Here is a 26665-nt window from a genome sequence, read left to right as displayed (position 1 = left end):
GGATTCTCATGGAAACATCAAAATACATGGATAGACTCTTAAGGAGGCTTTCCAACTACGACTGTATGCTGCCCTCAGTAACATATACCGCATGCTAAGTCAGTGCCACATGTGCTGTCGTTGACACATGATCTCCGTGGCCCCACATGGACCGCGACATCACAGGCAACCACGGAGCAAGCTCCACCGAATCAAGATAAAGCTTTAGCCAATGTTCTTGGAATTGTGGTCTCTCGATGATCTTGTCCAATCTGCTAGATAAGCGAACATTTAAGGGGTGTAAGGATAAGCCTCGACTGACCTTTCTCTTGGACCAACGCATCGTCGCAGTGAAGAGTAGAAAGGCTTGTAAGGAAAGCATGATTTGGACAGGGAACCAAATGGTGTATGCTGCTGTAGTTCCATTAAAAGGGTTAGGTGTGGCAGTTGGAGGTTGATGCTGCGAAGAACCCAGTCTTGAGAGATCTCAATAGCATGTACATGTTTGTGACAGGTGAATTTGGATGACAGTGCTCGGAGTGCAGCTGAAGCAATGTTATGGTTGCAAATAGCGTGTATGTCTTCAGAGATCAAGTATGAAAAAAGGTATGCCCTGAAGTCAAAAAGTTTTTGCTACATTTTCCTCAGAGATACTCACCAAAGAGAGCAATGTCATATTGGAAGACCAACTCAAATACAACTCATCCATAGTCAAACAGAATATTCAAGCGTGATTTTATATTATATGGAATCCATATCAGAATTTGGCACCTTAATCTAGATGTTTTTAGTTCGGTAGATGATCACTATGCATGGTTTTATATCTTATCCTTCAGGGATAATTCACATTGGATTTACGTATATTATGCTCCATGTGAGGAGTGCCTGTCGACTGGGTGACTGCCTTTACCAGCTTCTGTTGTCGGAGGTGACGCCGGCGACACTGCCAACGAGGACTAAACGATGCAAACCTTCTAATGTACATAAGATATCTCACAAGTACGTATAATATATGTCGAAAAATGCAATATTGCCACCTCAACTTATATAGAATTCACTGGGCGTGATGGAATGCTTGTTGTCGATTGCTAACGCAGACCAACTACCCGGTGGCAAATAAATGCTCGGCTTCCGCCGGCGTCGCGTCCACGCATTTCCACGTGTGACTGACGTGGTTTGATCTCGACATCAATGCTAGTAATTAGGTATTCTCTTCCTCGTCATCTCCACGCACTCCATGGACGTCGTCAAAGTGTGATCCGAAAGAGGAAGGAAGGTTAGATTAGTGGCAAGTTCCCACTCGTTTGTTGAAGCTGTAGGAGAACGAAGAAGAGGTAGTCGCGCATGCATTCATAACCCTCCTAACATTGTTTGGCAAGTGGGTTTGATTGCTGATTATGCATCATTTTATAGTCCATGGATAATGCTGAGTCCGAAGTGATGAAAAGGGGCACACATGCTTTCTGTCTTGGATAACACCGTTCTCTTTTTCCTCATACATATAGATTCTAGCCAAGTGTGCCATTTGTGTTGTCTGGCCTTCTCAAACCCATAGGCCATAGCCACATCATATACTCATATACAGACGATTGACAAAGATTAAGAACTTGCTGAAAACATATGTTTCTTCCATTAATTGGCATCAAACACTCAAAACTCGTCACCCTCAAGCCTTGTTACACGTCTCACCTGTTTGGGAGTGAGCAAGGTGTCCTACCGAAGGGGTCCTACATGGGTTGGTGTCGCAAACTGATCAGGAACTGCATGTGTAGCCTGCACAACATAAAGCTGATAGCGTGTCTCCATCAGCAAGCTCGTGGCTGTAGCAATCATGCACGCCACGTTGTTGACATGCCACAGTTCCAGGATCAATAATGATGTGATGCCTTCGCTAACTTTCGCTTGGACTTCCACAGGTGGCCTCAGCATGGGAGCTGCTGGAAGACGCCTCTGAGATGCTGCAGCTGAAAAGTGCAAGCAGGAAATGGACGCTTCCCCCAGTGACTCATCCCCTGCAGGGAACAACTGGGCCACCCGATGTTCCATCTTTTGGTGTGCAGGAAGCTTCGGTTGTCTGCAACCCGAGGTCTGTAACGACTTGAACCGGATAAATGGTTGCACTGCTATTTCAGGAGAGGAATCACGTAGGGTGATCCAAAAGCTTGTCTCCGACATGCATGCAGGTGATGTCAACTGCATGCAGGACGACGTGCGGCCGACCGCAAGGTGAAGGTGGGTGTGATGGAAAGCAGAGGAGGCATCTAGCTCTCTCAGCTTGACGTCTCAGGTGGGCAAAGGATTCTGAGGCCAAGGACGTTCACTTCCTTTCGCTCTTTGGAACGGGAGAGATCTGTGGTTCATGGTGTTCGTGTTCTGGATCTGGGCGTCCGGCGAGGAAGAAATCTACCACTGCAGTTTTGAAGGGAAGACCGCTGCATGAGTTCGTCAACTCCAAGAATAGTTCTCTGGGTCTCATATCCAACCAGTTGATCCTATGCATGAGTTCAGATCTGTGTGTGATACTTTCATTTGAAGATGTGATATACTTCCCCTAACGCTTTGAGATGCGTGCACACTTAAACCTTAAGATAAGAATTCAATAATGATTAAAAATTATATTAACGAAGGGTAAATTTGTCATTAAGAACAAAATTAATGATCACAGAAAATATTTGATGCAATATATATTTTAAATTTTATAAGGGTATGTTTATACTATATGATATTTATGGAATATTAAATTTGATATTTCAGTTTTGAAAAGAAATATATATTAATTTTAATTTAAACATAACAGAAAAAAAAGGGGTCCAACTGCAAGTCACCGGCAGTTAGCCTAAACCCTACGGAGGAGCGCCATTCCGTTAAATCGAAGCGTATAGTAATGGGATAAAGGGGGTGAAATTAAAACTGGACGGGTATTTAATCGCCCTCTGCTTCACGCCATCTCCAGTGCCCTTCGATCGTAACCCGTGTCGCCTCCGTTTCTTCACCCAATTCGAACACGACCTTTTCGCACCTCCTCTTCCTCTCTCTCCTCTTCGTTCTACGGCCTACATTATCTTGCCTCTTGATCTCGCTGCCCTTCTGTCCCAGTCCTTGCTTCGAAAGAGAGAAGAAAAGGCTCCCTTTGAAGTATTTGTGGTTACCAGTGTGGCGGTGGAGCGGAGAAGGAGATGAAGTACGTTTTGGTGACGGGAGGTGTTGTTAGTGGGCTAGGGAAGGGGGTGACGGCGAGCAGCATTGGTGTCGTCCTCAAGGCGTGCGGTCTCAGGGTTACCTCTATCAAGATCGGTGATTCCTTTGCCCTCCTTGAATTCTTTTGGTAGATTCGATCATAATTATGTTTGTTTCTTTTCCTTTTGGTTGGCTAACCGTATAGTTTGAGCTAAAAAGAAGAAACTTTGAACAATCTTCGTTGTGTTTGGTCTGCACAGAAACGTGAGTGTTTTGTCTTGTAGGATAACAGCAGAGTATTTGTCGGCCATTTTGGAAATCGATGTTTGTGATAGGACATTAAATATAGTACATACGGAGTCGATCTTCGCCTTATTCTTCTGCATCGCTTTATTAAAGAGTCTAGTTTGTTTTGAAGTGTTTTATCCGCATTCCCAGAGAATATCGTGGTTCCTTGTAGATTTGATCAGTTTTTTTTCACCTAATATATTAAAGGGGGAATATGCGAAAGGCATGTGACGGGGGTTGTCACCTTGCTTGTGTTTGATTCTTTCATTGGTTCAACAGTAGATAGTAGTGACAATCAGATCGGGAAGCTAGAATTTTCGTGTTGGTTTTATTTAAGAGAAGAGAACGAGCATACCATAAATAGCTGTCAATTATGTTCACGATGTCCTTTTAAGCCTTTTCAAAACATGGACCTCTTCTCCACGGGATGATTTTGTCACAGACTTAATACATGATGATGCATTGATGCCAGTTTTTGGTTTGGACATTTGCATGTGAAAGTTAAAAGAACCATTATGTTAATTTTAATTTATTTGTGCAGATCCCTATCTGAATACTGATGCAGGAACAATGTCACCATTTGAACATGGTGAGGTGTTTGTTTTAGATGATGGTGGTGAGGTACAAATTTCCCAAGATTGTCCCAATAGTTTGAATTTCTTGCATTTTATCATAACACGGCCTTGGCTTTTCATTTCTTTCTTGTTGTTTCTTGTCCAACAGTATACCATGGATGTACCTTATCTTTTTTTTTGTTGTTGCTATTTTTCAATTTGAGCTGCTAGATAAAAAGTGTATGTCTTGAAGTACTAGTTAAAAACTGTTTCTTCTTTAAATTGGGAATATTGTGTTTGAATAAAACCCTGTACTTGACTATGCCTTCAGAATCCATCACCTTTCAAAATTTTATCTACTTTGCATTCTTTTATCGTCACATTTCGTTGTCTTCTTCTTTTCAGTCTGGCTTATGCTCTGGAATTCTAATTTCTGATAAATGGTACTGTATTAGGCGGACTTGGATCTTGGAAACTACGAGAGATTCTTAGATATCAAGTTGACTCGTGACAACAACATTACAACTGGGAAGATATACCAGGTGCTGGAGGAATCAACCTTTCTTCTTAAACCTGAGATGTAATGACTAGGCATATTATTCTAAATAGTTGTATAACCAAAAGTATTAATTATAAGACATGTTTCTAACTTTCTTTAATTTTGGAGTTTCTAGTTGGGCATTAATTTAACATGCCTTTCATGTCGTGCTGAGGTCTCCAACAATTTCTTGTTGTTGTCATTAGTTTGTCATCAATAAAGAGAGAAAAGGTGACTACCTTGGAAAAACAGTTCAGGTTTGACCCTTGTGGCAGCATCATTCGCTCTTTGCTTTTATTGTTGAGTGGATCATCATGGAAATTATCTAACATAAACTCAATCTATGTCCGTTTTGTCATTCTGCAAAGGTTGTGCCACATGTAACAGACGCAATACAAGAGTGGATTGAACGTGCAGCAATGATTCCTGTTGATGGCGAAGAAGGACCAGCGGATGTTTGTGTCATTGAATTAGGTGGAACTATAGGTATGGAAATTAGTTACCATATCATTTAATTTTTTCCATGTGATTCAGCCATACTGTCATCAATATATATTTTTCTATGACATAAGATTTAATTTTTGATGCAGGGGATATTGAGTCAATGCCTTTTATTGAGGCCCTATGTCAATTTTCATGCCGCGTAGGTAAGAATTGAAAAATGGATGTTTGAACTTAAAATATATGAAGTTCCTGCACAGATATTTGCCCTAATGGCTATTGTTCAGGACCTGGCAACTTTTGTCTTGTTCATGTCAGTTTGGTGCCCGTTCTAAATGTGGTTGGTGAACAGGTACTAACAAAGTTTGCAAATAGATAGATACTTCTTGTATTTATTTCTTTGATATGCTGCTTATTACAACAATAATAAGGCCATAAAGTTTTAACATAGTATTCAGGACTAAGTCATAAGATTTTTCTTTTTTTCTCTCTTGCCAATGCAGAAAACTAAGCCCACCCAGCATAGCGTTCGGGGATTAAGGGCACTTGGATTGGCACCAAATGTTCTTGCTTGTCGCAGTGAAAAGGTACCTAGGTTTGTCTATCCTTTTTCCTTGGTATATCTTTTAGCAACGCCATTGGACATTGATAGATGATGTTGTTCTTGGCAGCCACTTGATGAGAATGTGAAAGGGAAATTGTCTCAGTTTTGCCATGTTCCTGTAAGTAGATCAAACTTTATATATGTTTCTCTAGAAGGATATATTGGAAATTTTGGTTAATAACTAATTCAGTCAAAATTCACTTGCAGGTGGAGAACATCTTTACCCTTTATGATGTTTCAAACATTTGGCATGTTCCTTTGCTTTTAAGGGTGCGTACAGCCCGGCTGCCTATGTACAGGCATCTGGAAAATCATATAAACCCAATATGATTTTCTTTTTTGTTTGTTACAGGACCAGAAGGCACATAAAGCTATTCTAACAAAACTGGACCTATTAAGGTTTGTCCAATAGACTTAAAAAATGCATTTCATTCTATGTCTTTTTGCAGTTTTTCAGTCTGTTGATTTCTTGGGTGTATAGGCTAGATTATAATTGGCTACATCATAATTTTATTTTGTTTTTACTGCAGTCTTGGAGAGCCAAACTTAAGAAAATGGAAGGATAGGGCTGAACTCTGTGACACATTACATGATCCCGTGTGTTTCAGTAACTTAAAATAGTGGAGTTAAAGGTATTGTGGTTTCATGATTTGTTTAGCTGGAGTATTGACAACTTCACCTTTTCGTTTGTCAGGTCAAAATTGCAATAGTTGGAAAGTATACTGGTCTTTCCGATTCTTATTTGTCTGTATTGAAGGTAATCATTTTTGGCATAATCTCAAATGCGTTTTCCTATTCATGCCCTTTTCTATATCCTATCCTCTCACGTAGGTAGTTTCATAAGCTAATAATTCCTCTGGTTCTGTTCATCATGTCTTGGAAATAAATTTGTTGAATGCCAAACTAATACCCATTGTAGTTGATTCTTAAGGAATCTCTTTATTTACAGTTGTGCCCAAATTCTCCTGCATGTTATTATTATTGAAAGGATGTGTTCAATGGATGTGTTTGTTACTGTGTGATTATTCAAGTTCAAATTGTAGTTATCAATAATTAATGTGTACTCCCTCATTGCAGGCCCTTTTACATGCCTCTGTTGCTTGTCAACGGAAGCTTGTAGTTGAGTGGGTTCCGGCTGCCGACCTTGAAGAATTAAGAGCAATAGAGGTTTAGAATTTAATTTAATATTTAGTTCTCTTGTTCTTCACTCCATCTCTTTATTGTTGTCATTATTGTTATTATTATTAATGTCATTTGAAATCTTACTCGGTTATGTGTAGGCACCTAATCTTCATGGAAAGGCCTGGAATATGTTAAAGGTGAGCAAGGTCTTGTATATAGTGCTAGTTTTGCATTCTACACCAGTATGTATTCTTCTTGTACTCATTGAAATAATGTGCCATGTACCAACTCAGGGTGCAGATGGCATACTAGTTCCTGGAGGTTTTGGTGACAGAGGAGTTCAAGGAAAAATTATTGCAGCAAAATATGCTAGAGAAAATAATGTACCATTTCTTGGCATATGCCTGGGCATGCAAATAGCTGTTATTGAGTATGCACGTTCCATTCTCAAGCTGCAGAATGCAAATAGCACTGAGTTTGATCCAGACACAAAAAATCCATGTGTTATTTTTATGCCAGAGGTAAATCACTTGGATTTCATCATTGGACCTTTTACTTGCTGCACTAATACTTAATATTTGCAGGGTTCAAAAACTCATATGGGTGGGACAATGCGACTTGGATCCCGGAGGACTTTCTTTCATGTTCTGGACTGTAAATCTGCAAAGCTGTAAGTATTGTTCATATCCGTTATGAACAAAATGTCTTTTGACATGCATGGTTTTGCAATTGAAGGAATATTTAAAGAAACTAAATCTCTTCTCTCTCCTCCATTCTCCCTTGTGATAGGTATGGCAATGTCAGGTACATTGATGAGCGACATCGACACAGATACGAGGTTGGTCTCTTGATTTTTTTCATGTATACTAGTTGGTAAGTCTGTTATCAAGTGATTCATGACATTTCTTGATTTCCATGATCCTCCAAGAGTAAGCAAACCTCACCATTAGCTGGTACTAAAAAAATTAGAATAGCATTCTGAATATCTTGTACTAATCAATATCAACACATCTAAGGTTAATCCTGGCATGATTTTGGAACTTGAAAATGCTGGTCTTACATTTGTTGGTAAGGACGAAACAGGCAGACGCATGGAGGTACGATTGTGAAATTACGATCTTATTGGTTTGTTTTATGAGTTCTTATTCATTCTGGATCTCTGTGATGGCATTGTTGGACTTCATTGTCACACCATATTTACTGTAGATTCTTGAGCTGCTTACTCATCCATATTTTGTGGGAGTGCAATTTCATCCAGAGTACAAGTCAAGACCAGGAAAACCTTCTGCTCCCTTTTTAGGTAATGACTCACCAGGAGCCTTTCACACTATTAATCCTTAAGTACACAGATTTTTCTCTGATTTTCAACTCTATGTGCAATGTATAAGAAAGCCTTTCTTGATTTTTTAGTCAAACTGACATTTGGATTTTGGTCACTAATGTGTATTCCACTGTCCATGATGATTATCCTGTAACTCAAAGATTATCATTTAAACCTACTATACAGAATCCCATGTAATGGAAAATAAATGCGAGAAACTACACCTCTCTCTCTCTCTCTCTCTCTCTCTCTCTCTCTCTCTCTCTCTTTCTTTTCTTTTAAGAAAAATATGAGAAGGATTCATCATATTTCTGAACAACAAGGTTTCTTGGTTGCAATCTGTGTAATCAAAGATTCGAGTTATAGAAACAGTTTTGCTATTTATTGGGATAAGATTGCTCTAGATCCATAGTAAGAGAAGCTTCATGCATGAAATTTATTTTTATTTATGAGAAGGATCCACGATAATCCTTTTTTATATAAAATTGAAGTAAACATAAGAAAATCTTCTGAGATGGCTCAGACAAGAGAGATGGCAACAAAATATAACCTGATATAAAGGTAGTTGTTAAAACAATAGTGCATATATTTCACCTGTGAAAAGAAATCTTGTATGTCTTAGGGCTAGAGTGCATTTGTTTGTCTGTGAGTTCAGAGCTCTACTGAAAATTTCTTCATTCGTATTTATACTGTTATTTCGCAATGATAAAAATTGTATACCATTATAAAAGCAAAAATATTCTTGTGTATCTTTGGCAATCTTGTAGTATATTTTCTGAGTAATCATTGAGAAAGAACAATTTCCATTTCATGTTTTTGTTTTAGCTTCTAGAGATTCTTGTGTTCTAATCTTCATTTGCAAGTCTATAGCACATGTTTTTTTACAACAAGTTCATTCATAAGTAGTTACCTGAGTACCTGCAGAACTCCCTAATGGCAGCTTCCGAGAGGGCGAATATCTGGTGCCATTGCTAAATCATTTTCATATGACCTGACTGACAAGTTAATTTGTCGACAGGGCTCGTTGCAGCCTCATGTGGCCAGTTGGGAAGGCTGCTGCAAAGCCTCAGCCACTCTGACATGCGAACTCATAAAGATCTCTCCATCAATGGAGCTCCAAAGCTGAATCCATACCAAAACGGGGACAACAACAAACGTGCATATGGCTTATACTCCAATGGCGATGGGGTGCATGCTTAACAATGGATGCTGTTTTGTGTCTAAAGAATATAAGGTTTCTTCCTTTTGGTCTGTATAGTTATGCATTACTTCAAGTTCAGATATAATGGTTGTGTGCCCGTCCAAAGTTTTGATGGAAGCAGCCTGTTTTACTTTAATATAGCTTTGATAGGATCTCCAAGTGACAATATCTGCTTCTTTGTAGATGGAAAACTTGTGTCGTCTGCTTAATGCCTGTAGGTTGCAGATCTACAGGCTAGAAATGTTAAATCCTTTTAAACCCTGAAACAACATATGATTTGGGATCACCATAAGAATTCTCTTGAAATTTCATGGCATGAACAAATTGTGTTCTCTGATATGAGAAGAAATTGACTATTTGTATTAGCCCTCTAAACATTACACATAACTGGAGATCAACAGGATACATACATACCACAGACACCAAAAACAAGGTTCTCTGCATGCTCGAGAAGAAGCAGCTTCACACAGCCACATTATTACAAGTCTGGACCTCTGGGATCTCCACTATGCTCTCCAATGTGGGCTTCCACCCTCCTCTACCTTTTCCTCTCTCTTTCTGCATCTCTCTACCCATCTCCACCAACACATCTTCCAGCCTCTGCTCCGCTTTCTCCTTCAGGTGAAGCTCCAGCCATGCCAGCTCCTTTCTTGTCAGCAACATCTTGATCTTGCAACCTCCATCCCCTTTTTCTTTCTCCGTGTCTTCTTCCACTTGCCGTGGAGCACATCTCTCCATCCGGTTGCCCATAAATCCCAGCACCACGAGGAACCAGAGAGAAGCCTCATGAGTTTAAGTAAATGTGCCAGTTCGTCATGCCTTGGCGTCGGAGGTGGGCGGAAGGTGTGGTGGTCCACCAGCAAGCTTCCATCACCAATTAACAATGGATTCTTGTGTCTTCACTGAAGTGATGATGGGAAATGGTCAAGTATCTGTAGCCGTTTCACCTTGAGAAAGCGATGGCCGACTCCTTCTCGCACTGCCAGCCTCTCCACAATGCCGCTCCTCCTCTAACATGTACGGTGAGCACCACACACTTGAGCCTGTCGGTAGAGACTTTTTCTCTACCTAGCTGTGATCCTTTGGTCTTCAACACTTCACCTTTTAGCTTCCACTCCTTAGAAACTACTAAGCTATGGGTCTCCTTTTTCCACAAGGCATCTATCTCGTGCAACACTCGACTACAATGTGCAGCCGCATGCTTCGTTCAGGTGGATGACTGGATAAAGACACGTTGTATTTTGAGAGAAGAACGAAACGGACGAGCACACTTCATTCAGGCTGCAAGAAAGCAAATCCAACGCCGACACGGCACGAGAAGGGAAGAAGAAGCTGTTCCATTACATGAGACTTCCAGTAGCATTGAAGCAAACAAACTTGCTCTCACTTTACCTTGTTCATCTCACGTCTTCCAACCTCACGCTTGCACGAGTACCACCATTCGGCATTCATGGCTGTTGGAAATTTCTCGAGACAACAGCCTGTTGATCCCCTAATCCTTTCTTCCTGATGACATGAGCATGAGCTGATCATTTCGTCAATAAGGGAAAAAAGAAAAAAAATTATTGTATTTTATGACGATTTGGATTCGGCCTCGCCGATTAATTATGAACACACAAACTCGACTTGACTTGTCAAACATCGACAATATAATAATATTTATAAATAATTTTTTTTATTTTGAAACAAAAAAATAAGTGATAAAAATAAGATTTAAATTCAAGATCTTATGATAAATTATTGACATTTTGGTATTTGTGAATTTTGATCTTGGCCAATTGAATTCTAACTCATAATAAATATATTAATGAAATGTGTTTTATCTAATCTCATATTTATACATCATCACATCTGGACGCTAAGAGATGGATGAAAAATCTAAAACAAATACAAATAAAAATGAAATGAAAATAAGAAAATATTTTTTATAGTGGTATTGTCTTAAACATAGTTTATGATTTCTTCACGGCGGCGTACGGTCGATCTGCCACTGTCACTACAAGATTCGTGCGGGTAACAGATGAGCGGTGTGGATGCGCCATGAATCGATCGTGGAGACTTCGTTCGAAGTGCGCCTTTTAAAGTTTACCTAAACGTCTACCACAATGGTCATTGGAAGTTCTGTTCTCGTTTCCGTGTCAACCCCGCTTGAATCTGCCACCATCGGTCAGGTATATCATCGCGTATCGTTCAAACAAGTAGGCGTAGTAATATCTTCGGCTGCCCTACATAATTCCACATGGCTTCGCTTCCGTCGACCGGAAGAAGCCCGGCGGCGATGGCGAACAAACTCCACCGCTTGTTGACCATCCCATGGAATCGTGAGATCGCGCAGCCGGGATTAGGGCTAGGGTTGAGGTTTCCGGGCGCGAGGTCCCTTGCGTCTTCCGTTCCAACGCCGGAAGAGGCAGCTCGATTCGCTCCCTCTCCTACCCCGTCCAAGCCGGAAGTGGAGGAGGAAGACTCGGCCAGGACGAAAGGGGAAGAAGGCACCACGGTGGACGAAGAGGACGATGGCGTCCACGTGAACAAGCTCACCGGCGAGGTCGGCGGGCCGAAGGGCCCCGAACCTACGCGGTACGGCGATTGGGAGCGCGGAGGCCGCTGCTCAGACTTTTAGTTACTTGAATCAACAAGGCACTTTGAATAAACAAAGGGTGATTTCTTTTTCCCTTTGACTTCCGTTTCGAATTTTGTAGTAATTGATACATTGATTTTGATGGAAGTTGTCCAAATTGAATAAGGTTTAGTTTTATTAAGGATGATTAGATTTATGTCAAGATCATGTGGGATTCGCTAAAGATGATTCTTTTGACGTAGATTTGGCGAAAAAGATAGATGAGTAAAGATGGAATTGCTTTGGGGATAGGTGTTTTAGGGTTTAGGGTTGCAATTTTTGTGTTGAGTTGGGTTGCAAAACATGTTAACCCTAACTTCGGCTGCATCAGGCGTATTGTTCTTGAACTTTACTGTGGTGGGATAGTTTTCGCTAGGGATGGGGTTAAGATAGAGATACTTGCCTTTAACCTGAAATGCATCAAAACTTTGTTTAGACCATTCTAACCGAGTATATACTCATAACAAAATATCTTTTTATGACAATAGAGTTCATGCATCACTTCTATTGGTTGTTGACATGTTAAGCCTTCTAAGGTATATGCATGAGAAATACTGAGTACTTGATAAATATCAGCAAACGCCATATTAGAAAATGATATGCACTTCAGGAATAAAATTGTGTTTATTTCCACAACCAGGAATAAGACGTATTATTTTGTCTTATGGTAAGGCTTTTCGGTTTTACATTGTGGATGACATGTAGATTTGCGGTTCAATTCTTCAACTATTAGATGCCTTCATTGCTCATCTCCTTACCTAATTCCCACGTAGAACAATCGATGCTTCCGACGTACCTGTGAGATGTTTCTGACAAAACTACTACTGTTGTGAAAACCAGTATGATTGATGCTTGACATAAATTTAGCTTTTCATTGTGAGTAAATTGACATCATGAACACACAGATACTGTAGCATACACCTGATTAATTATTTTTAATTTTGTCATCAAGTGCTGATCAATTTCCATTTTACTGGATCTGAATAGTCGGGGAGAACTGACCATCCCTTTTCCTGCAAGAAAAGAATTCTCGGATGGTAGTTCTCTTAAAAGCTAATCTTTCCTTAGGTTCATCTAGATGAATGCTTCACTCCTGTGTCATTCACTGTATTTTCACTTTAGTAAAGATTTTAGCAACAGCTCCTTCGGGGTTTGCGATAGAGGTTTCTGATTTATGTACCTTGGTTTCCTGTTACCTTACGTTTTGGAATATTTTTGCAGCTTGCTTGTTACCCATTGTTTCTATTTCCTGATTTTTGTTTAGACCTTTCAACTCCTCTGGATGCCATGTTTCATCCATTATTTTCCACATATGGTCACCCTCTCTATATGTTGTCTTATGGGTTTTAAAGCATTATATGGCTATTAATTCTTGATGTAGCACTCCACAAATTCATCAAATTTATTAACCGAAATAAGTAGTTTTGCAATTTATAATCTTGTGATCCTGTTATGCTTTTCTGTTGGATCCTCATATATATATTCTACATTTTGTTCTTTTCAAGTAGGAGAAAATGGTATCTGAGATCTTGATGGTATTAATGGTAGATTTTGTGTAAAGAGGGCTAGAAATCCAATTCTGCTAGGAGCTTATTTCGTTCATATTCTGCCTGGGAGATGATTGTTTTATCCTTGTTAAACTGCTTGCAACTTTCTTGGACATATTTTGAAATTGTAAAAGATCTTGATATGCTGCTTCGGAATACTTTGTAAAGATCAAATTCCCTTTCATAGAGTGGTATTGTAGGTACTCTTGCTAGTCTTTCTAAAAATCCATTTTGCTAGTCTTGCTAGTCTTGTAGGTACTCTTGCTCCCGACAATACAGAACCTGGATATAGTGTTATTCTCAGAAATGGAGAGACTGTTTCCATGAATCTGACCACAACATGAATCAAATTGAGGTGACCTTTGCATGACACCAATGCTCACCCTCTCTTGCCAATATTTGCAGTAACACTAGGAGATGTATAACCATTTGATGTAGGCGGTATACCAGATTGGGAGGTATAAATACTAGGTGTCAACTTGTAAAATCATACTTACGAAGATGAGTCTACTCGGTAAGAGTCTTCTGGTAAACATTCGATGTCGTGAGGTCTAAACATATTTTGCAAGAATAGCTTCCATATCAAAGTTGTCATCTCGCTGCACACATAAATTATTATTGTCTTTTTATTTCCGTGAGACATAAAAATCAACATTAGACATGGGTATAGTCTCAATCGAGTTCCAGCTCCTCCTGAGAGAATTCTCACATCAATTGCATTTAATGGATGCAATTTATTTGTGTCCAAACTTATTCTCTTTAAACTGCCAATGCCTTTTTCTGCTGCTGATTTCTGCTCTCAATTCTGTGTTTTTCCAGAGGCCAGACATGGAGTCATCAAATAGATTACCTGCATCTAGTGTAAGCCCTGCTTAAATGCGATGTCACGACTCCAGTCTTGAGGTGGTGTAAGCCCTGTTTATTTAAAGGCAAATAGACTCTTGTAGCAGTTTTTGCAAGAACAAGTCACTAAACTGAATGATGTCCCATCAGCATTGAATAATTTCAATATTTTTATTAATGTAATTGGTAGATGCTGAATTTTGTCCAGTTCTTTGTTGATCTGAGCAAACACCAATATAACCAGGTTCCTAGTGTGGCTATTCTTATCTGCATCCAACATTTAAGCTCTTGGATCTGTGATAATTCCCTGCTTCCCTGCTTCCGCGTCTGTGTAGCTTCCAGATCACCGTCACCGTTTCTCCTTGGACTGTAACAGGTTGCGATCATCGTCGCTCATCGCTCAATTCGTTTGCTCTGGTAACAGTTGACACTGCATTTTCTTCTCTCTTGTTGCAGGTTTCCACCATCTAAAGGGTATCAGTAACAATATATTATGGGGGCAAAAACCGGATGATGTAAGATCACAGGGAACAAAGTCAAACTATCTTATGGTATCTGTGCATAGAAGTCTACAGATCTCGGATACGATCAGCTGTTCTTACCGTAGAATAAATATTAAAAGGATTATCCGCTGATGAGAACTGTCGTCATTTTTTTCAATCCAGGACTAGAAATTAATTATCTTGAAAGTAGATTTGACTAATATAAATATAATGGAACAGTTAGCAAAGGTTTTCTTTAATGAAATGCTTGACAGGCTCGCAAGTCTTTTTTAGTACAAATGAGTTGTCCATTGTTGAAGGAATAACTTAATATGTATATATAATTAGCTGAGGTCAATAGTGATATATATATATATATATATATGTATATATATATATCACTATTATTAGACCAATGAAATTGGATAGATAGTTAATTGGACGACTTTGGTGCCGGACGCATCTCATGGATCATAATCTATACAAATGAATTGTAAGGAAGCTGGTGCTACGTGGCAGGATAATTACGTTTCGTACCCGCTCCTCTCACACCCGACCCACCGGACTCCCTTACTATTGGAGAGAGCTTTGCAACGTGGCTCCATTCATAAGCAGGGTAGCCGAGCGGTAGATCCAATGAGTCCGAAAAATATTTCTATAAAGAACGCAAAGAATTGTGATTCGTCGCCATGAAGATCTACCCGCCAAAGTAGATGGAGGCAGCTACCTGGAGATCGATGTGGGCCCCGTACTCTCCCTAATCACAATGAGGTAGCATAAACGGGTTCGACCGCTAATAAACCGTTTAAATTCTGATTTGAAGTCCACCAAAACCATCCGCGTAAGAACGTTGCCAACACGGAACAAATCCTCAAGGTCATATATAAAATAGAGTCAGAAGCTTGGACTAGTAAATAGTCTGTCAGAAGTCAGAAACCACTAAATGGTCGTCAATCCTAGCCCATTCGGGCTTGGAGTTTGGACTATTCTTGGCCATCCGGAGCAAGCAAAAGATCTGAAACAGGTAAGAAGACAGACTAGCAACGGAGTGGATCGCAAGCCAAACAATACCACCGAACGAGGAGAAGAACGCCGCGACGAGAGTGAGAGGGAGAAGAGGAGGTTTCTTGTCGGACTTGCGACGGTTGGGTTTGGATCTTTGGGAGTTCGGATCGGCGGTGTGCGATGAAATACTTGGTGGAGGTTGAGAAAGGGAGAGAAGGCGATGGTGCTGGGCCCTCCGTCGGCCCTGCCTACCGTAACGTCTTGGCCAAGGACGGCTTCCCGTCGCCGGCCCCGGGCTTGGAGACCTGTTGGGATGTCTTCCGGTAAGATCCTTGTTCTTTCTGATTCTTCTCTTCTTTCTCCCCTTCTTGAATTGGTGACAGTTGAAGAAGAAAGGAGGATCTGATGTTTGATTTATTGATTTTTTTTATTGTAATTAAGTTTATGATGACACTGGCGGTCAGTCTACTGACGATTAGCTGATCTGATCGTGTTTGTAGGATATCTGTGGAGCGAAACCCCGACAACCGAATGCTGGGCCGCCGTGAAATTGTAGATGGGAAGGTTAGTCTTCCATTGCACCGGTAAAATCTGTTTTCGTGGATTGATTGTGAAATGAGTGTCACCGTGCTGCAGGCTGGTGAATATGTTTGGTTGACTTACAAAGAAGCATATGACATAGTAATAGAATTAGGTGCATCCATCCGTTGTCGTGGAGTTGGACAGGTAATTTTATTTGACGTTCTATTTTTCAGATTACTTTCCTGTGCATCACAAATATGGTTTGTATACATAGAATAAAGTGAATAAAACTGTTGTCTTATAAATAATTCTATGTTTTTCTCTTTTTTGACAAGGGGACACCATTACTGAGGTCATAAGTAGGGTATGAGATCATCCACAGAGGTCATTTGCCATAATAGTGGCGAAAATGCACAATTTGTAGATGATTTGGACCCTACCTCCCATAAAGAAAGAGAAATGCTCTACTATCCAAAACAGGGGATGATGGTCCATCGTATGAAGTTTTACTTGTCTTGATAACTATCGCTTATATGACCATTCTTCAAACTTTGTAAGCCACATCTTGTGGAAACAATACTGTATGTGTTATAAAGCTAGTGAAGAAGTAAATTGATGAACTAAATTGATGGCTTGCATGTGAGAAGTAAGCAAAAGCTGTCCCTGAAGTGCCTTTGCCTCATAGTATCAATAATATTATATCATTTGTGGAATCAATTCATCTAGAATATTGAGAATAAGAAAAAATAAACAGAACTAATGATGAACAAATTCGATTCTGAAACATTTCACTGTTTGGTGATCATGTTTAAGCATAGATTATTTATCAATTTTAATGAGTAACATGCTTCTATATTTGCTGATGCTGATAATTTCTTTAACTTGCAATTGCCATATTGAGAGTGTACAATTATCACTTTATCAGATTTTATACTATAGAAGCCCCTTGAATGAAATCAGAATATCTTGCAGCCTTCATAACTGCAACAATAAGGTATATTCTGATTTTAGATCTTCTAGAAGTAATAACTTTCTCTTTTGCACTTGCTTCAGGGTGGTAGATGCGGCATTTATGGTGTGAACTGTCCTGAATGGATCATGACTATGGAGGTATGTGCAAAAATGTTCAAGTTATATTTGTGGCAATGGAATCGGCTTTTTAGTTGCCATTTTGAAATGCTGCATTATAGAAATTACATTGACCTTTTCGGGTTTTTTTCTCATTGTTGCATGTTAGATTTAGTACAACTTTGTGTTTGAATGATGCACGTTATGTGTACATGTATACTGTATAGGATTCACATAGTAAGCAAGAAGACTGCCAATTATAATTGTGTAGAGCATTTGCAACGATAAATCATCATACACAAACAATCTCATCATCTCAAGTTTCATTGTGAATATCTTATCCTTCATTATCAATTAGCAGATTATCATTCCTTTCCTTTTTTTCTCAGTAATGTTATATTCCATTATTTTTTTAAGAGTAATCCATATTTATGTTATGTGTTGCCCTTAACCTCACTAATGTCTGTGAGTGCTGCAGGCTTGCAATGCCCATGGGATTTACTGTGTTCCCTTGTATGATACTCTTGGTAAGCGGCCATAATGCTCTTGTTGGATATTATAAGCATGTTGAACGATGAGCTAATGCATTAGTTATAATGACACTTGCAAAATATTGCTTTTAAAATTAAGGAAAATGGAAAGTTTAATTAATCAACCAGCTTAAGGAGGTTTGAAGTTTTATACCATAGCAATTTTCCCTGGGAGGTTGTGCTCTTGTAATTTCTGTGTTTTTTCTCTTCTTCTGTGTCTATTATATTGCAATTGGTCATTCCTTTTCCTGTCATGATGTAGGTGCTGGAGCAATAGAATTTATTATATGCCATGCAGAGATTGAAATTGTTTTTGTGGAAGAAAAGAAAATCATGGAGGTACTCATTTTTTCACATACCTCCTGAAGAATTTTACATGGATTTTGTGTAAATTCATTAGAGTTTGTTACTCCTGAAGAAAATTAACCAAATTTTCTCTATGATTTAAATTAACCTATTCCATCAAAACATCATAAAAAGGTTTGTACATGCTTCAATCATGTCAACAGATTGAATCATTTTAATCATTTAACTACTTATATGATCTCTCATTTTACCTGACTGCCCTGTTGAGGCCATCTAAGATTTTTTCCTAAGTTCCATAAAATCTGGAAACTCGGTTGAAACACATGAGACAATATGAGATCCCCCATGCTAAATTTGAGTTTAATTGAAATTTGTAAGTTCACTTTCATAGTTATTATCTAAGTAACTGTTGAAGGAGGTTGGGGCTGATTAGTTTCTTGTACAGATCTTAGCCCAAAGTTTGTATTTCCCAGCACAATACTGCTGAGAAAGGTGGCTAGTTTGTATTTGATTTCCTTTTGTTTTGAATAATCAAATTATTAATTGGCCAATGCCTCATGCCTTATTGTGTGGCATAAAAGAATGGTGTGGACACATTTCCTTATTCAGTTAAATCATATTCATTAAGTATTAAAATGTTTCATCTATAACTTTGCAGGTGTTGAAGACCTTTCCTAATACGGTCAAGTACCTGAGAAGTAAGTTACTTACAGTTTTATGTCTACTCCCAAGTAAATCTGTCATATTGATGACTTTATTATGTCTGCAGCACTTGTAAGTTTTGGGAAAGTCACCACAGAACAAAAAGAAGAAGTTGAAAAGTTTGGTTTGACCATATATTCTTGGAATGACTTTTTACTCTTGGTATGTCTCTGTTTTCGTTCCTGATGCAGTTAGGCCAAATCATGATGCTTAGAGTCGAGTTGGTTATTGTTGTGGCTTTTGAGTGCATTGTGAGAATTAACTACCAATACTAGTTATTTTTGTGGCACTATTTTTCTTCTTGTTTTTGCAGTACCAAATAATTTAATTAAGAAACTTGTCATCGGTGACATGATTGGTATTCCAACGCTTGAGTCGAAGTAATTGCTCTACATAAGTTAAGCATCATCAATATTTGTATGACCCATGTGGAAAATCTTACAAATAGTGGTTTCATGTATTTACATGTTGGAACAAAGTCAAAATTTTCAGGCTTTTCCACAAACTGTGTGGCTTCTGCTTTGTCATCCATCTCAATGTTGTTATCAGATCACTAATTGTTACAACTTTCTCATTTAGTTTCTGAAGATTGCTCATTCTGTTGCAATCTCATTTCATTCATTGCTGTTCTTTGTTGCAACCGAACTGGGAAATCAAACGCCCATCTGCTGCTTTCATTATTGTTGCAAAATTGTTTTCAAAGATTGAGTTGTTGTCTTAAATATCTCTTCTGTGATTATCTACAGGGCAATAATGAACAATTTGATCTCCCAGTAAACAAGAAAAGTGATATTTGTACTATAATGTACACTAGTGGAACAACTGGCGATCCTAAGGGTGTAATGGTATCTAATGACAGCATCGTCACATTTATTGCTGGCGCAAATTGTTTGCTTGGCAATGCAAAGGCAGAGGTAATTCCTGAAATAAATCTCAAAAGTCTAACCTTTTAGCCAAATTTCATGCTCACTTTCAACCCTTGAGGAACAATTAAATTAATTCTTTCTGCTGATTTGACTTTGCGATTCTTGTTCATATTTTTGTTCTTACAGTTACATGACAATGACGTTTACCTTTCATATCTCCCTTTGGCACATATGTTTGATAGAGTGATTGAAGAGCTTTTTATTCTTCATGGGGCTTCAATTGGATTTTGGAGTGGGGTAAGCTATTTAAGTAGAAGATATTACAGCAGATTAAGTTTCATGAATTTATAAAAGTTATCATCCTCAGGATATCAAATTGTTAGTTGAGGACTTGGGGGCACTGAAACCTACTATCTTCTGTGCTGTTCCACGTGTACTTGATCGAATATATTCAGGTAAAATGTGTAAAAGAAAAAATGTATCATAGACTTTTCCTATTCACCATCATATATACGGAAGTGAAATATTGAATTTTGGCAGATAACCGAAAGTTGAAAAGTGTGAAGAAATTCTTAATACTTGTTTGATTGTTTGACCTCCTATATCTTTCTTTGCATGTTGTTTCCGACTTTCCATTTTGTAATTCACCATTTTCTGTATTAATATTTTAAGAATACTGACATACTTTAGGGTGGTGAATATGGTTTCAATGGTTCCATATTCCAATTACTTTCTTTCCTCACTTCATCTGGGCAATCTTCCCGGCCAGAAGTTGATATTAAAATGATACCAAGGTCACATGAAAAGATGCCCTCAATTAGTATGAGTTTGTGCATCTCTTTGATGATACCTTTGGCATTGGACCAGTAGAAAACAAATCTTCTCATGGTAGTCTCCGAAGAAATGGAACGACACAGCTATGTATTAATCTACTTTAACATCATGCACATCAAATATGCCTATGTTAGTATACTTTCAGCAGTATTCTTTTGAAAGAAGTGAATTCCTTAGACTTGTCATAAAATTTGTTAAATATTTGAATGCATAACCATTCAGCAGGACTGATAATTGTGCAGCTGAGGTTGTTGAAGTCTTCTTAAACTGCAGTGTTAATGCCCCTAGGTCTAAATGAAATATCTTTTAATGGTAAAGTATGAGACATGCACAGGCTCAATAGATCTCGACCTACCTGCCAGTATTTAGTGATAAAACATAAAGCTCCAGCCAAATGTGATCTCAACAGTAGTTTCTCTTTTTTGTATCTAGGTTCATCCGTGTCTATATATTCAGTGACATTTAGAGAAAAAATTTGAGGGAAGCAAATTGAGACATAAATGTTCCTATTGATCAGCTTGGTCCAACAGATAGGATTACTTGAAATGCAGTCAGCTATCGTCTTCTAAAGAGACTTGAGGAAAGTGCATGTGTTGTGAGAAAATGGGTAGAATATGACTTGAGGAAACTTTATTAGAGACAATAAAAGAAACTTGATGGCTCTTAATTTGACTAGTGATTTTGCTTTCAACAGAATTCAATGGCAAAAGAAGATCCATATAACTAACCTTAAAAAGTTGATAGCTTACAGCTAGAGGAAAAAGAAAAGGGCATATCCGGTGCATAAGGTTGCTACCATTCGGGGGTCTACCTCTATATACAAAGGCTTTTTCCATGACTTGAATTTTAATCTCTCAGGTTGCAAAGGAGCCTTTTAGAAACAAAAAAAAAAAAATTAGTGTCTCTTACTACTGATTTGGGTTTCAGAAAAGTTCAATGGCAGAAGATGCATGCAACCAACCTTGAGTGGTTGGAATCTTACATTTTTTTGTTGCAAAGAAGAGTATTCTAACTCATCTTGTACTTTATTTTTATTTTCAGGTTTGCAAAATAAAATATCTTCTGGTGGTTTCCTAAAGAAAATTTTGTTTAATTTTGCCTACAAAAGGTGAGTTTATACAAAATAGCAAATTTACAATCTTTAGTTCTTAGGTCAATGTACTTATGAGTTATGATTTCAATTATTATATTCAACGTACTCTCAGTTACAAACACGTCTTTTTTTACCTTATTACTTTATTATGACAAATGTCCTGATTAATGTGTATCTGGCTCAGTTGAAGCTGATATGTTACATTGGAATTTTGCAGTAAACTGAGCAATATGAGTAAGGGACAGAAGCATGAGGAGGCAGCTCCAATATTTGATAAAATAGTCTTTAGTAAGGTGAAGTGGATTGCCAGTAAAAGTTTGCTTCTTTTTTCAGTTCAGGGATTCTTCAGGATTATTAGTTGATATGTGATCTGTAATGACCATAGGTCAAGCAAGGATTAGGTGGAAATGTGCGCATTATTCTATCAGGAGCAGCACCTCTAGCTACCCACGTCGAAACCTTCCTGCGGGTGGTCTCCTGTGCTCATGTTATACAAGGCTATGGTATGCTAATATTTAAATTTCTTAGCTTATTTCTCTAGTCCTATATCTTTCTGAAATTACAGTGGTGTATTTGCTCAATTTAATGCAACATTTTAAGTAGGAGAAGCGGATGATGTTAGTACAAAGAAAAGGAAAATAAGGCTGAAAAGGCAAAACAAAGGGCATTTCCCCAGTCTATCTTTGTTTAGCCACTTTACTTTTCCTGGTCTGGCTAGAAAGATTTATCTTTGCTTTTCCTGGTTTCTTTAGGAAATATTTTTGTTATGTATATGTTGAATTAGTTTTCCATAGTCTATTAATTCTCATAAATGCTAACATCACCATTTAGCAAAGAGTATGCTGCATGGGATTACTATTTTTACATGCCAACCGTTGCCAACTTGGTGACAGCCATTTTATACTGCTGTACTTTATGGAGTCATATGCTTGCTGACAACATACTAAACCGTCCATGTTACAAAAAGTTACATGCTCCTTACGGAAGTTGCTTATGTTGGACTCTTTTAAAGCCTCTAAATTGGCTCATTTTCTCCTACAAATTATGGTTGTACTCTATAAGTAAAGGCAATTTTCATCATTTTTTTCTTATATTAAACTGAAGAAATCTTTAAATTGTTGAATCCTATGATAACTTTCTGATTCAAAGGGATTCCTTATATTTCCTTGTTCTCTAATATCTGCTTCTTTGGCATCTATTTTGCATTTTTTTTATGCTGCTTCACTTGTATAAGTTTTTTTTATCTCAATCATTTGCAGCATAAACAATCTTGAATTTAGAACTTGTGACGCTCTAACAATATTGCATTAACCTAAACCTTCATATGACCTTGAACCACTACTGTGCTATGTCGGAGATAACAGCAGCAATGTTTCTGTTTTTGTTGAACAAAGATCCATGTTATCTCTTTGAGGCTCTTTTATTTCCTTTTTCCCAATTCATAACCAAACTTATTTGGACTCACCTCTTTCTCACGTATCATTTGAAGCTTGGAATCAGCAGTTCAGCAATCTTAACTGAGCGACTGAGGAATGTTTTCAACTGTGTGATTACCATGCTTTCCAAACCTTAATTAGTGTAAAGTGACAATAAGGATTTTATTGTTTTATTTAATACATCTAAGATTGAAACATCCAAGTGATCTAGTATGCCATCAAGGCTTATATTTGGGTACTGAACTTGTACCCTGCATTTCTTTTAATGAGATTAGTTGGAGTATCAACATCATGATATGGTTGTATGTATTCTTATGCCGTGTCAGTGTAATTTGAATTATTTAAGCAAATTTTATGTATATTTTTGTGTACACACAATGCTTGGCAGGCACACGAAATGATTTTCGATTTTCTTGGGGGTGCTAAAATAGCTAATTTTTTTTTGTCTCAGGTCTGACTGAAACTTGTGCTGGCACATTTGTGTCAGTACCAAATGAGTTCTCAATGCTTGGAACGGTGGGCCCTCCTGTACCTAATGTGGATGTGCGCCTTGAGTCTGTTCCTGAGATGGGTTATGATGCACTTTCAACCACACCTCGTGGAGAAGTCTGCATCAGGGGAAGTACTTTGTTCTCCGGTTACTACAAGAGAGAAGACCTAACGAAAGAAGTTATGATTGACGGGTGGTTTCACACAGGTTCTTTTCATACTGCAATCTAGTTTTGGGTACAATGAAGCATATAGAAGATTGTTTTTTTTTTTCTAAATTATTTTGGTTGAATATGATGATCACATTGATAAGTCACCATTCAACCTATTTGGTCATCAAATCTTCCTTCTCCATTTTCAGATATATGAATTATCAATTTAGGACTTAATGTGTAATATTGAATTTGCAATTCTCTTTTGGATCATTATAAAACTCATTTTAGGATCCTTATGCTTTAACCACCATTTAGTTCCATCTTTGTATTTTTTTCATGTATCATACACAACTCCTGTTATATACATCTACCTATTGGCTTCTGTTGTCGCATTCCCCATTCTGAATCTTATTTTGATTATATGCAGGAGATATTGGTGAATGGCAACCAGATGGAAGCTTAAAAATTATTGATAGGAAGAAAAACATTTTTAAGCTATCACAAGGAGAGTATGTTGCAGTAGAGAATCTTGAGAGCATTTATGGTCTTGTTCCAACAATTGACTCAGTAAGTCTCTTGAATAATATCTTGAAGAATGATTTAGATGTTCCATTAAAGAATTTCCAGATTAGCAGTGGTATCTTGAACTCTTTCAGGACACATACAAATAGTTTCTTGTATGCCTTCTCGAAACAAAAAAGCACCACACATCTTTCTCATCACAACAATTTTGCTTCCATTTCATTTTCTTTTATATCTTAGACATTGTGAACTTTTTAACTCAGTTCTTATTAAGAAAGCAGATGGAACATACTACTTTGTCGCATTTTCTGCCATTGTAGAATATCAGAAGCCTTGGTTCTTATTTTGCAAATAGAAGGCTTTCAGATTTATAGACATGCAAGAAACCCCATTTCAGGCATGTACTATTGAAGATGCATTTAAAACATTTTGTCAAGTGAAATGGACCTTCCATAAATGTTGCTATCTGAACACATGCTATATAAGAAAACTAAAATAAAGCCATAAGATCCTAATTGGATGACTGGTTACACTAGCAAATCTAAGACTTGGATGAGTTGCTCCTTTGGTTAGAATAGAGAATTTTGTGCATGCAAGTAAATCCTTATTACTCATCATGCTTTTCTTTGTGACTGACAGATCTTAATAGGATCATCACTGGATGAGAGTGTAGCAACCAATTTACCTATGCTTGATAAAAGAAACAATGACAACCCTCCCTTTTAGGAGTATCATAGTTTAATCACAATCTGCTCTTCTTGTTTCTCAAGCTATTGGTGGTACTTAATAGATGAATGTTGCGCTTGACACTGGTTTCATTTTCTTCATGCTCTTAGCAATAATAAATCATCATTGCATAATTTTGTTCAAAGAAAAAATATTTAGCCCCAAAAATCTCAGTTTTTCTTCTTTTACCCTCTTCATTATTTGTTCTTTGGATTCATTGTCTTGCCACGAGTAATAATCATCTTGTTGCAGATATGGATTTATGGGAATAGCTTTGAGTCTTTCCTTGTCGCTGTGGTGAATCCCAATCAGCAAGCTCTTGAGCGATGGGCTGAAGAGAAAGGGGTAACCGGAGATTTTGCTGCTTTATGTGAGAATTCAAAAGCCAAAGAATATATACTTGAGGAGATAACTAAAGTTGCCAAATCAAAGAAGGTTGAACTTCTTTTTATTGCACCTAAATTCTGCTTGGTTGTTCTTTTCCCAAGGATTTTTTTATTTGCTAATTTGCTGGCTAAGTGGATTTTTATTTCCTTGCAATTTTATGCTGACGAAGCTTTGCTTTTTTGATTGCCAGCTGAAAGGTTTTGAGATCATTAGAGCTCTTCATCTTGAACCCATACCATTTGACATGGATCGAGGTCTCCTAACTCCAACATATAAAAAGAAGCGGCCACAAATGCTCAAGTACTACCAGGTTAGCTGTGACATCTTGTTCCACTTGTCTATATTTATGTGGTATAAAGGAGATAGTTACGTCCCTGTTTCTGATTGACTTCCTTATCATTTGTTTCTTCAAATCTAGAGGATTACATGTGTTCCTAGAAACAAGTGAAGAAATAACATATTACTATTTCTATAATAACAACAATAATAAAATTATAAGTCTCAATTATTTAGGATCGATTACATGGATATTTTGTTATAATTGAGATCAGTAAAAAATTATATTTACATATTACTATTTCTATTAGGGTCTTTTTAAGTCTTTTCTCTCTTCTTATCACTAACATTAATAATTTTGTTTCTTTTGAATGTTACATTCATAGGCATGTTAGTATTATCGTAAATGATTCTTTCTTATTTTATCCCTTGTCAAAGCGATACATAGTTGTTCATAAATAAAAATATATATTTTTTATCTTTCCTAATAATTTCACATATTCATATTAATATTTTCATTTTAGCAACACAAAATTTTGTATATATTGTTTTTTATCTACCCAACACTCTCTTTGTATAACTACATAATTATCTTTTTTCGAGTTAATACCTGTGATTGGTGATCTCAAGTAGTTGAAACTTATGATTTATTATTGTAATAGTAGTTGATACCTGTGACTTAATTAATCCAAGTTCTTGCTTGGCATACCTTTCTTTCCAGAGTGTCATAAACAGTCTGTATGAGAGCGCCAAGTGAACATCTGATGATGCATGAACACTTCCCGAGACGGGCATTGTGGTATCGCGTTGTACACTTATCGTATATTATCAAGTGTTTGATGATACAGTATCAGATAGACTTGTCCGTTATTTAAGACCATTCTTTACATTTAATTCAAAGCAATTTTTCTTGGTGAAAAACTATTGGTGAAGTGTCATGTCCGATTATTTGGAATTAATTCTCTATCAGATCACCAGATGTATTGCTTTCTTTCTTTTGCACGTTTAATTCGAAGCCATTTTTCTTGTGCTTA

The 26665-nt window shown here is 37.7% G+C and overlaps 2 protein-coding genes and 1 non-coding gene across 5 annotated transcripts; all 3 read left to right on the top strand.

Annotated features, from left to right (window-relative positions):
* Positions 1-2949: 2949 nt before the first annotated feature.
* LOC135676288 (uncharacterized) lies at positions 2950-9511 on the top strand. Of its 2 annotated transcripts, none has more exons than XM_065187310.1 (21): positions 2950-3273; positions 3986-4065; positions 4454-4540; positions 4743-4793; positions 4905-5022; positions 5127-5183; positions 5265-5329; positions 5481-5564; positions 5649-5699; positions 5789-5851; positions 5934-5980; positions 6112-6178; positions 6276-6338; positions 6659-6748; positions 6862-6900; positions 6997-7224; positions 7288-7373; positions 7493-7541; positions 7720-7800; positions 7910-8003; positions 9043-9511. In XM_065187310.1, the coding sequence occupies exons 1-21, from the start codon at positions 3156-3158 to the stop codon at positions 9222-9224; spliced, it is 1800 nt and encodes a 599-aa protein (XP_065043382.1). In that variant the 5' UTR covers positions 2950-3155; the 3' UTR covers positions 9225-9511. The 2 variants fall into 2 exon arrangements, with proteins under 2 accessions (XP_065043382.1, XP_065043381.1); XM_065187309.1 differs by having other exon boundaries at positions 3010-3273; positions 5109-5183; positions 9043-9358.
* A 1717-nt stretch (positions 9512-11228) lies between these two features.
* On the top strand, positions 11229-14852 carry LOC103987800 (uncharacterized). 2 transcript variants are annotated; one of them, XR_010514227.1, is made up of 3 exons: positions 11428-11882; positions 14209-14608; positions 14689-14852. It is a non-coding gene; the product is annotated as an uncharacterized LOC103987800 (transcript). The 2 variants fall into 2 exon arrangements; XR_001978385.2 differs by lacking the exon at positions 14689-14852 and having other exon boundaries at positions 11229-11882; positions 14209-14439.
* Positions 14853-15641: 789 nt separating this feature from the next.
* On the top strand, positions 15642-26610 carry LOC135676287 (long chain acyl-CoA synthetase 4-like). Its single transcript, XM_065187308.1, has 19 exons — positions 15642-16042; positions 16220-16283; positions 16356-16445; positions 17295-17351; positions 17788-17836; positions 18102-18178; positions 18804-18843; positions 18915-19009; positions 19594-19761; positions 19900-20010; positions 20081-20168; positions 21589-21655; positions 21858-21933; positions 22026-22143; positions 23528-23773; positions 24148-24287; positions 25221-25403; positions 25546-25665; positions 26353-26610. The coding sequence occupies exons 1-19, from the start codon at positions 15900-15902 to the stop codon at positions 26386-26388; spliced, it is 1968 nt and encodes a 655-aa protein (XP_065043380.1). The 5' UTR covers positions 15642-15899; the 3' UTR covers positions 26389-26610.
* The last annotated feature ends 55 nt before the right edge of the window (positions 26611-26665 follow it).

Source organism: Musa acuminata, chromosome BXJ1-6 (assembly GCF_036884655.1).
Source record: "Musa acuminata AAA Group cultivar baxijiao chromosome BXJ1-6, Cavendish_Baxijiao_AAA, whole genome shotgun sequence".
In the NCBI taxonomy this organism is placed as follows: Eukaryota; Viridiplantae; Streptophyta; class Magnoliopsida; order Zingiberales; family Musaceae; genus Musa; species Musa acuminata.
The sequence above is the reverse complement of the archived record's forward strand: the minus strand, read 5'-3'. Positions and strand labels throughout refer to the sequence as shown.